This window comes from Lytechinus variegatus, chromosome 13, assembly GCF_018143015.1.
Source record: "Lytechinus variegatus isolate NC3 chromosome 13, Lvar_3.0, whole genome shotgun sequence".
NCBI classification, from domain to species: Eukaryota; Metazoa; Echinodermata; class Echinoidea; order Temnopleuroida; family Toxopneustidae; genus Lytechinus; species Lytechinus variegatus.
The window spans coordinates 35021824-35033667 of NC_054752.1; the positions used below are offsets into that span (position 1 = coordinate 35021824).

Consider the following 11844-nt stretch of genomic DNA (forward strand, 5'->3'; position numbering starts at 1 on the left):
ATAACAAATAATTTTGTTGAAAAAATAGTATTTTTTTGCAATCATAATGAATAATGATGACCAGCCTGACAAATTTACAAAATGTCAGCGACCATCCGGACCTCCTCTCGAATTCAAGCACGAAAAAATAGGCTTGTTTCCACAGAGACAGAGCCAGCTGCAGGAGGAAGAAAGAGGAAAAATGTAAGCTCATCATATGCATAATTTTCAGATACTTCACCTCTTTACGTTATGTATAAAATCGTAATCAATATCATGTCGATTCTACAGTGTAGTCCTATGTGTGTATGTTCATGTCAGCGCAATTGTGGAAAAAAGTTAACATGATCAAGTAGATTCTAGGCACTAGGAGTAGGACTAGGTCTAGGTTTAGGCTAACTGTTAGACCTATCGATGTAGTAAGACCTAAAACTTCTAGTTGATAAATACAAAGACTAAGATAAGAGTAAGATTTATAAGAAGAAGAAGAAGAAAAAGGACGAAGTTGAAGATCTAGACTCTATAGCAGTACAGTTAGGCACTTCAGTCGGGCGCGCGATCGCGCGGACAAAGCGCTAGACGTCGATTTTTGCATTGCAGTGAATGGCAGGCGTATGTCTAACACACACAGTTCGCTCCGCTCGGCACTTCGGCCGAGTGCTTGAGTTGCATTCGGATTTTGGCCGAAAAGACAGAGTCATTTTCTTCCTTTATTTCCGTGATTTTGATTGGTCAAAACTTCTCGCAGTTGCTTCGAACATCTTCGGTAAACGTCGGAAATACTATAACACAGAGTTACACTTACCTTCTTGCGAGGGAAGGACCTAATATCGAAGTATTTATTTTTCTTTGCTTGAAATTTCCTTCTTGTAATCATCAGATCTCTTGATAACTTTGGTCATTTATAAGTTTATATATTTGAGAACATTTTGTGAAATTTTAATCGAATTTGGTCCGTAGAGAGACTCCGAATATGAGCTTCAAATTTGAGTGTCATGAGGCGTTTGCGAATCTGACTTGACGATCGAGCAGGGTAGTTTTGACCGTGTGCGCGATCGTGAGAAGCTGTGTGTGACGTCATCCCCGTTGCGATGGGCATCGAGATTAGTCTGGATTTTCAGACACATTTCGTTTTGTTCGTTGTATATATTTTTTTAAATTACGATTTGAGCTCTATTTATTATGAAATTTGAATTGTTTTTTGAAAATTAATTTGTAGATTTTTTGCGAAATATGTATTAAGACAAAAAACTGCGAGTAAAATTCAAGAATTTTGATTGATAAGGGATTGTTTTGTATCAATGCGTCTGAGTGCATAGAATATGGAATTGTCAACGGAAGTCGTATTTTTAAATGGCACAGAAAGCCTTTGAATTTAAACATGTTTAAGATGTGTTTCATGAATTTGATATCTGATTTATGGACCTTTGTTTTGGTGTTAATTATTAGTTTGAAGACAATAATGAGGCAATAGTGATGAGACATTAATAATAATTAGACAATAAATGTTGAGACAATTATAATAATTATTATTACAATAATTATTATAAAAGGATTTCAATTATATCAATTATAATTATAATAATTATGATTGTAATAATTATTGAGACAATGTTAATGAGACATCAGTAATAATTATAAAATAATTATAATTACATAGATAATGACAATTCTAGTATTTATTGACAATAATAATTATTATTACAGTAATCATTATTATAATAAAATAATTGTAATGATAACAATTATAATGATAGTACTTTTAGTTGTAATAATTACTGAGACAATAATATTAATGAGATATCAATACTAATCATAACAACACTCATAATAAAAATAAATGTAATTGTAGAAATGATTATAATTATAGTAATTATAATTATAGGCCTTATAATTATTGAGACAATGATACATTGTAACTATTATTACAATAATTATAAAATAATTATAATGATAACAAATACAATGAAAGTAATTATAATTGTAATAATTACTGAGACAGTAATATTGATAAGTCATCAATAGTAATGATTATTATAAAAATGATTATAATTATAAAAATAATCATAATTATGATTAAAGGCCTTATAATTATTGAGACAATACAATAATAATTATTATAAAAGAATTATAATGATAACAATAATAATGTAAGTAATTATAATTGTAATAATTACTGAGACAGTAATATTGATAAGTCATCAAAAATAATTATTGTCATCAAATTATTTTAATTATAATTATAAAAATAATCATAATTATAATTAAAGGCCTTATAATTTTTGAGACAATATTAATTATTATTTCACTAATAATTATTATGAAATAATTATAACAATTATTACTATAATGATAGTAATTTTTATTGTAATAATTATTTAGAAAATAATATTAATGAAACAAAAATAATTATTATTATGATAATAATAATAATCATAATAAAAATTTGGACAATAATGAAACGATGATGAGACAATAATAATATCAACAATTTTATTGAGACCACAATAACAATAATGAGATAATAGACAATTGAAATCAATCTGTTTTTATTTTTTCAAGAAATCCTAAGATTATTTTAATTCTCTTCTTTGATTACAAATTATATTAATTGAAAACTTAATTTCTAATGTTCAAGCAAAGAAAATCAAAATCAAGTCATGTTTACCCTGTGCACAAACCTACCACAGGGCAATTACCCCCGAAATAGGCATAGGTTTACAGTATTACAGTATAGTTGTCCGGCCGGGGGGGGGGGGGGGGGGGGGTAACTGTCCGGGTGGGGGTGGGGGGTAATTGTCCGGGGGGTGGGGGGGAATTGTCGGGGGGGGGGGTGGGGGAATTGTCCAGGGGTAGTTGCCCTTGAACCAAAGACATCATATGCCAATATGTCAAATCAATCTGAGTACTTTAAGATATATTAAAAGATTGTACAATTCCCCATAAGCTATGTGTTATAAATGTGCCATGCCCAAAACAAAGAAAATAATAAGATTTCGCAATCTTCTTTTGTCCACAAAACGCCCTGTTTTTTCATCACAAAGATGACAATAACTCGACTTCTAGATATCGGAATTTGAAAATTCAAACAGTTTTGTGAATCGTAGATATAGGGCCTCATTGTGAGCCTATCAAATATGCTGGAACAGTCTTTCCTAATTTTCACCTGAAGTGCCTAGTAGAGAGGCGTGCATCCAATTATAATGAGAGACTGTCTCCAATGTGGGAGATTATCTCCAATATCAGAGACTTTTGTAAAGAATTTGGGTATCCAATTTCAGAGACAAGAACATGACGAAGAAGGAGGGGATTGAAGCTGAAGCCAAGGAAGAGGGAGAATCGAGACTGAGACGTGATAAGTGAGGAAGGAAGATGAAACTAAGTGAGGTCGGGCACGTTGGGAAAAGTGAAAGAAGAGCAGGTGTTCACCACTGTATTTAATGAACAAGTTTATGAGTGTGACCTAGTACTAGTGTTCACTGACACAGTGACGGGACAGGAGAGAGAGAAAAAAGATGCCCTTAAGCTTGGCTTGGAAAGTGAAATCTGGAAAATATGGCATGCACTCACAAAACATGCATAAAGGGAGAGATATGGGAAGATATATGGATGAAATGAATTAAAAGATGAAGAAAAGGGAGGGTGATGGTCATCATGAAAGGAGGAGGGAAAGGCAGAAGTAGGAAGCAAAAATTAGATGTCTGATGGAGCAGAAGAATGAAAGAACAGGAAGGGGGAGGATGCAGCTCATAGTCATGGTGTATACCAGAAGACAGGGCTCCACACTAACACATTTTTTCTACTGGTCCAACCTATTCATGTCGGACAAGTAGATACCCAGTTTTTCAAATTTTTACTTGTCCGAACCTAAAATCTACTGGTCCCAAAAAATAAAGAAAACATTAAAAAAAGGCGCAAGTTTATTTTTCTAGCCTTCTGTTACCCCCCCCATGAAATGAAGGACAAAAAGCAAGACAGAAACGAAGAAGGAAAGAAAGAAAGAAGGAAGGACGGAAAAGAAAGAAAGAATAAGAGAAAGGAAGGAAGCAAGCAAGGAAGGAAAGGGAGGAAAAGGATGAAAGAATAAAAAGGAAGGAAGTAAGTAAAAAAAAGAAAAGGTAAAGAAAGGATAGATGTGAAGGAAGGAAAAAAGAAAGAACTAAAGAAGGAAAGGAAGGAAGGAAAAAAGAAGGAACAAAAGAAAGAAAGAAAGAAAGGACGGAAAATAAAGAAAGAATAAGAGAAAGGAAGGAAGCAAGCAAGGAAGGAAAGGGAGGAAAAGAAAGGAAGAATAAAAAAGGAAGGAAGTAAGTAAAAAAAAAGAAAAGGTAAAGAAAGGATAGATGTGAAGGAAGGAAAAAAGAAAGAACTAAAGAAGGAAAGGAAGGAAGGAAAAAAGAAGGAACAAAAGAAAGAAAGAAAGAAAGGACGGAAAATAAAGAAAGAATAAGAGAAAGGAAGGAAGCAAGCAAGGAAGGAAAGGGAGGAAAAGAAAGGAAGAATAAAAAAGGAAGGAAGTAAGTAAAAAAAAAGAAAAGGTAAAGAAAGGATAGATGTGAAGGAAGGAAAAAAGAAAGAACTAAAGAAGGAAAGGAAGGAAGGAAGGAATAAAGAAAGAAAGAAAGAAAGAAAGGAAAAAAGAAATGAAGGAAAGAAATGAAGCAAGCAATACAGAAAGAAAGAACAAATCCAGAAAGTAGTAAAGGAAAGAAAGAAGACGCAATGAAAAAAGAAAGAGTTAATGGAGAGATGGAAAGAAGTACAAAAGAAAGAGAGGATGGAAGGATTTAAAGAAGGAAGAAATTAAGGAAAGGTAAAATGATAGATAGATAGAAGGAAAGAAATAAATGAAGGAAGGAAAGCACTATAAAAAAAAAGAAAAGGTAAAAGAATAGATGAAAGGAAGAAAAAAAAGAAAGACTGAGAGAAAAAGAAGGAAGAAATAAAAAAGGTAAATGAATGATGGGTGGAAGGAAGAAAGAAACAAAGAAAGTAACGAAGAATGAAGGAAAGAAAAGGGTAAAAGGAAGAAGAGAAGAGATGAATATAGGATGGATGGACTCAAGAATTAAAGAAAGAAAAATATCAAAAAGGAAGGAAGGAAGAAGGAAGGAAGAAAGAAAGGATGGAAGGAAGGAAGGGAGGAAGGAAGGAAGGAAGGAAGGGAGGAAGGAAGAAAGGAAGAAAGAAATAAAGATAGAGAAAAAAAAAGAAATAGAGAAAAATATTTTTTGAAAGGATAGAAAGAATGAAAGAACGAATTAAAGAAAAAAAGGGAAAATAAAAAAGAAAGACAGTAACAAAAAAATGAAAGAAGAGAGGGAAGAAACAAAGAGAGATTGAAAAGAAAGAAGGAAAGAAAGATGGGAAGAAAACAGAGGAAGAAAGCTGAAACTATCATCATAAATAATTTATCAATTTCTTTTTGGCTCAATTAAAATAGCTACGCAAGAAAGTCAGAAACCAAGTGTATCAACACACACATAAATGCATATGTGGTGCTAATATGTATTCAGACGATATCACCCGAAATCCGATCTGTTTGAACCAAACAGAAGTGAAAAATTTATCCTTTTACTGCATACAAATGACAGAGTTACTCCAATTTTTTAGGAAATATGGACATTATAAGAGCCTTTCAAGAGTATGAACCGTGAATTTTGACAGTTCTGTGAGAGATTCCTGCCAGAGTTTAGCCAAGCTTCGTTTGCGCAGCCAGTAAAGAATTTACCGCGTGAGTTGTGTGGATGGCTACATGTACACTGTATCTGCTCTAGTAACAATTACGTGTGATTCATTCTGTGTGTGTGAATGACAGAATTTATCAGGGGGAAATGGTTTGCAGTGAATTTGACCATTTCTGGAAAAGTTATTTGCCCAAAAATGGTTTTTATTACTGGTCATGTCGGACCAGTAAATCTTCCCATTTCTGAAAATCTACCGGCCCGACAGCGATTTTTACCAGTCTGGGACCGTCGGACCGCTGCTCGTGTCGAGCCCTGCAGAAGAAGATTGTTTTGTTATATCCCTCAACCAAACTATATTATGATAATCATGAGATCTGGGAAATTAATTTGCTCTAGCAATTCGGCAATTACCCTAATGTGGCCAAAAATAAATAATCCCCCTAAAGCAAATAAAAAAAAAAATGATTTCCCACTCTGCTGCATGCAGAAGACGATACTAGTCTTTTCCTGATATCTGATTTTAGATATATGATGTAGATTTCTTTACTCTCACAATATTTCTTTCACTCTTTTATCAGTCAAAAGATGACCAAACACCTGCCATTCCACCCACAACCCCTGCAAAGAAGTCTGCAGTAAGTCAGAGTGACACCAGTCCAAGTATTACCAATGCCACAGCAGTACCTACCACACAAACTAAAGCACCATCAAACTCAAGCAAAGCATCAAACATAGTTACCTTGTCAAGTCCTGCAAATACACAATCCAGTGCTACTGTGTCAACAAGGTCATCACAGAGAGGGTCATCATCGGTCTCCAAGGAGGATGTGAAATCTGTGCCTTCCACACCTGCAGTGAGGCAACCAGTTTCAGTTCCGGCCCCAACAGGAGATGCTCCAATTGCCACTGCTCCTGGAGGACCAGTCAAGACTGAGCCAGTGCCGCAGGGTACCAATGTTGCGTCTGCAGCTCAACAAGAAGTTCAAGTCTTGCCTCCAACTCACATCTTCAAGAATCCAAATTTTACAGTACGTCTAGGCTTCTAACACAATTGTCTCTCACATCCAGAATCCAGAGATTGTATATTTGTTTGTGTGTGTAAGCTGTGTTTCCATGTAAAGCATTTGTCAGAATAATCGGCGTACCGTGGGTCACGGCATTGGGGGGGCACCAGCAAAAATTTTGAGTCACTTAGTAAGCGCGCGCCCAGTTACCAGGTATACTGACCTATTAGAGACATTTTAAGGACAGTGCAATTAAACGGATATGTATCTCACTTGTCAAATAATGCGAGCGCGAAGCGCGAGCTTAAAATTTTTGATATTCAGACCTAAAAAGAGACATTATAATCAATCTTTTGTAATCATGATACGTACCTGTCTCGCTAAAAAATGCGAGCGCGAAGCGCGAGCTGAAATTTTTGTAAATATTGACCCCCAAACAGGAAGATTTTAAGGACTATATTTGAATTATACTTGCTTATATAGCGCTTAACACTTAGTTTGTCAGAAGTCTCTAAGCGCTCTACAGTATATGCAGCATAATTACTTTAGGAATCCAATAAGAGTATATACATCTCACTATAAGTCATCCAATGCGATTGCCAATAAGCACTTGCTGATTTTGTTAGAATTATATCTAAACATGCACATAAAGCACTTGTAATCGTGATTAACATGCCCATCTCACTAATCAAATCTTGCGAGCGCGAAGCGCGAGCTGAAAATTTAGGAAATTCAGACCTGAAGAGGGGCATTTTAAGGCTTGTAGGAATTCACAAAGACCATACGTAGTTCACTAACCAAATGATGCGAGCGCGAAGCGCGAGCTGAAAATTTTTGATATTTAGATCAGAAAAGGGAAATTTTAAGGACTGATTCTAGGAATTCTTGGAGAGCAGACATATTTCACCAATCCACTACTGCGAACGTAATCACGGAAAGGAAATGTTTTATATTAAGACCTTAAATAGGGCGCTTTAAGCAGTCATGAAAAAGAAGCATACTATTTTACATAAAACAATAATAACTCGATCGAAGTGCGAGGAAATATATTTGGCAGTTTGGTGTATATTGACTTGAAAACGGGAGGTTTTAGTATAACAGGAGTATATATCTCGGCAAACAGACAATGCAAGCACCAGGAACAATGAAGAGATAATCCCTGAGCAAATTATGTTTCATTAAGTTATGAATTTTTTTTATGTAATATAACATAACATAATTATGATATAATATAACATTATAATGAATAATAATGTCTTCTTTCCCACTACGTTTCTCTTCCTTTCTCCCTCTTTTTTTCCCTTTTCCCCGTTTTTTTTTTTTTTTTTGGGGGGGTCAGCCGATTGGGGGGGCACGTGCCCCCCCATGCCCCCCGTAGTTACGCCACGGGTCAGAATAAAGTAATCCCAAAACTCTTGAGTGTTGATAATACAAACTTGTTTAACCTCAAAGTTATCTAGATATGAAAAAGAATCCTCAGCTGTTCATTGATACCTTGTATGACTTTTATTATTACCGACGTTATTTTTGACTACACTAATTATTTTGCAAGAAAACACAGGAAGTCTTTGTGGCCTATATATTTTATTTCTATGTTTGATGTTGGGCTGATTTTTACATCAACACAGCACCAAACTTAAATTGATGATAAGCTATTAGTAAGATGTTGCCAATTTTTGTAAACTCACATCACGTTAAAGCATGGGACGGCCATTTGAATTTTGCTTCCAAAAACCAGTGCCAACACCCTACTTGAAATCAAACAATGAAGCGTTATATTTCCATATAGATTTGTTTTTAGACTATTTCCTCTGAAAGCAATTGTGTTTTGATATGAAATTTCATCTCTCCATTTGTTTATTTACAGTTTTCAGGTAAAGGAGGTTTGTCAGCTGGGAAGAAAACTAGGACATGGAAGACATTGAAGCAGATAATTGCCTCAGAAAGAGTTCAACTCAATAGACCAGTTGGATCAACATGTAAGATAGGACCCTTCAGAGGGATATTATTACATATAAGGGACCCAGATACACAAGTCATAGTAATAAGGTTGACTTGTGAATATGATTGCTATAGAGTTTGAATAAATGGACATTTCATAAATATGAAACCTTTTCTGGACAAAATCAAATTAATGACAGAGTGTGACTGTTGTGTTTGGCTAAAAACCACTAATCATCTATAGGGGAAGGCGGGGTAAGTTGAGCATAGGGGCAAGTTGAGCCACCAGCCCCAGGCCAATAATGAATGAGTCAGACATTGTGGTGGTGTCATGTATTGATGACCCATAGCATAACCCCTAACCCCACCACATTGTTTCCAACTTTGACACAAAAAGTAGTTTTTTAGAGGGAAAAATATGAATTTCAGCCAAAAAAGTAAAAAAGAGTGTGAAATAGATAAGTGCTTAATTAACACACAAGTCTTTAAATATAATAAAGACATGATAACAACATTATTAGTCCAGGTATGGATCTTCATTCTTGTCATATTTTTTTATATGATGGATGCATAATAAATGTGTGGATACAAAATTATCGCACTAAGTTCGGACTGGGGTAAGTTGAGCCATGGTAATTCCTATGGTAATGTATCTTAAAAAACAAACCATGAAAATCGATTGAAATGCAGGCTGAAAGGAGCAAATTTACATGACTGCTCTTTTCCTTTTACATGATGTTAGTATTTACAGAGAATTAGCAAGTGAAAAGACTTTAAACAAAAAATTGACATGCTGGTTCTCCCCCATACATTTTGTACATAGTTTTTGTGGCTCAACTTACCCCAGAAGGTGGCTCAAACTTACCCCATATATGGGGCAAGTTGAGCCATTTGACATCGTTTTTTTCAAAGGTCACGATGACTTTCAGTGTGGGGATAGAAAGTTATATATAGGTGGAAAATATTTCAGAAGAATTAAATTTCAAGGCAAGGTACTTATTTCGACAAGATTATTAATCATATCAATTCTAACATGCAAAAAGCAAAAACTGTCACAACTTACCCCGCCTTCCCCTACTAAACATAGCAACCACTAATCCAAGCTGTAATCTACAACCATTCTCCAATCTATACACTACCATCATCATCATCACGGGTACACAGCAACAGAACGAAAGTTCCATGACGCTGTGGTCGGGTGCTGATGCGACATTGATTAGTTTAGAGCAGCCTTAAATTTGTCAAGGGATTGCATTGATGTTATGGCTAAGGGAAGGTCGTTCCAGTCCCGTATGGTTCTGGGCAGGAATGAGTATCAGTTCTGGATTCAATGATATTGTAGGCATCTGGTTTGAAGCGTTGACTTGTACGGCTAGAGTTTCTAAGGTGGAGTTTGGTTGACGTTACTGGAGATTCCCTCTTATAAAGTAGAACAGGCTCAATCTGGCATTAGGTCGTCTGTCAACAAGCCTTTCCACTCTAATTGTTTTAGCATCTACCGTTCTTACACATATTAAAAAGGACTGCTACATCACAATAAGAAAAGGAAGGAAGGAGTATTTGACATAAAACTACTGCTTTTTCCAACTACATCACACAAAGCCCTAAGATATTTGTGTACCAAACAGTTAAGCCACTGATCAGTGGAATTCTCTGAACTTTAAACCACAAGGTCACATTAAAAACCATATATTTCTGTATTCTTATATAGCTAGAATTCAGAAATAAAACAAACTTGAAGATATTACATAATGGATTTACTATTAACATGATTTTTTTTCCCATTCACACAGATAGCAGCATAGATGCACCACCTTCAAGAAAACCAGCAAAGAAATACTCTGATATTTCAGGTTTGCCAGTAAGTAATAATCTCTAGTGTTCAGTTATCGATTCATTGTAATTTCACAAATAAGTGACACTTCTCTTGAGATGCTTTTAGACTTTGCTAGGGCTTACGAATATCACTACCTGAATTAGGGTCTACTTACTTTCCATAAAAATACTTTTTCATAATGGTCACTATTCAAAATTTGATAAAAGTGACATTATTATTTGGGATTATTATTGATAATATTAGAAGTGAAATGATATTCATATATGGAAAGGGGAAAGTACAAAATTACAAAAAGAATTACTCTTCCTAACAAAGAAGAGGTATGATATTCAAAACATAATGAAATAAGTGACTATTTTTGTGTACTATGAATACGGATCATTGTGAGTAGCAAATTCACCCATTAAGTTTTGACTACATAGGAAATAGCAATAAAAAAATTCTACTTTTAAAGTAATTTTCTCACATTTGATGTGTTACTCTTGAATGTTCTTTTCCAGGCAAAATACACAGACCCACGCACCAAGCTGAGGTATTCAAATACGGAAGAGTTTGCTCAGTTACGGATGCTGCCTCAAGATATTGTAAACGGACTCTTAGCTTTGAGAAGAGCAAATTTGGATGTCCAGTGATGGGGAAGTATCAGAAGCAGGAGAGGAAGAACAAGGAAGAGGATAACACAGAGAAATATGAAGGAGGGGATGACAATCAATAAGAAAACAAGGAGGGGACAGAGGAGAACAATAAGAAAAATGAAAGAGAAAAAGCATAAGGAAGGAGAAAGAGGAAGATGATGAGGAAGAGAAGGATAAGATGTGGTCTGTGGAATAGATGATGAAGAAGAGTAGGAGAAAGGGAAGACAAAAGGTCAATCATCTGAAACCTGTGTTTAACTTCACATGATTTGAACTATCTTATTCAAGCTAATAGTCTGCCAAGGATCATTGTTCTTTTTTCGCTTTTCTGATTGTTTGAAATGGAATTAAATATAATCTTTCCATATATATATAGAGTGTTCCCACGTTAGTATAGTAGGAAATAGGGGTTCCACCATCGGAAAACATTTTTTTTCACTGACTTTTTGTATTGCCTAGTTTAATGATTCTGATGTTTCGTTTGGCTTTCAAAAATAACCAAGCTGTCCAGAGAACAATTGTAACCAATTCCTACTATCCAAATCATGGTAAAAGCATATTCATTTATGATTTTTCCATTGTGTAAAAAAAATGAAAATAATTGGTTTTCATGAAAAATCCAAGATACTGTCAAAATTACCAATTTTGAACCCCATTGGACACGATTTGGAAAAGGGAACATCGAGATTAATTTACTAGACACGTCAGGCAATACATAAAGTTGGTTAAAAAAAATGTTCTCCGCTGGTGCACAGAACCGC

The 11844-nt window shown here is 34.9% G+C and overlaps 1 protein-coding gene across 1 annotated transcript; it reads left to right on the forward strand.

Moving 5' to 3' along the window:
• The first annotated feature begins 68 nt into the window (after window positions 1–68).
• LOC121426443 (INO80 complex subunit C-like) lies at window positions 69–11121 on the forward strand. The gene is made up of 5 exons (XM_041622744.1): window positions 69–183; window positions 6245–6694; window positions 8538–8649; window positions 10405–10472; window positions 10949–11121. Exons 1-5 carry the CDS (start codon window positions 82–84, stop codon window positions 11078–11080), a joined length of 864 nt encoding a protein of 287 aa, XP_041478678.1. The 5' UTR covers window positions 69–81; the 3' UTR covers window positions 11081–11121.
• The last annotated feature ends 723 nt before the right edge of the window (window positions 11122–11844 follow it).

What these genes read in the sequence shown, in the direction of transcription:
- LOC121426443 (XM_041622744.1), top strand. Translation starts at nt 82, where the DNA reads ATGTCAGCGACCATCCGGACCTCCTCTCGAATTCAAGCACGAAAAAAT. An exon ending in GAGGAAGAAAGAGGAAAAAT is followed by an intron (nt 184 to 6,244) that starts GTAAGCTCATCA and finishes CTCTTTTATCAG; the next exon opens with TCAAAAGATGACCAAACACC. An exon ending in TAGACCAGTTGGATCAACAT is followed by an intron (nt 8,650 to 10,404) that starts GTAAGATAGGAC and finishes CCATTCACACAG; the next exon opens with ATAGCAGCATAGATGCACCA.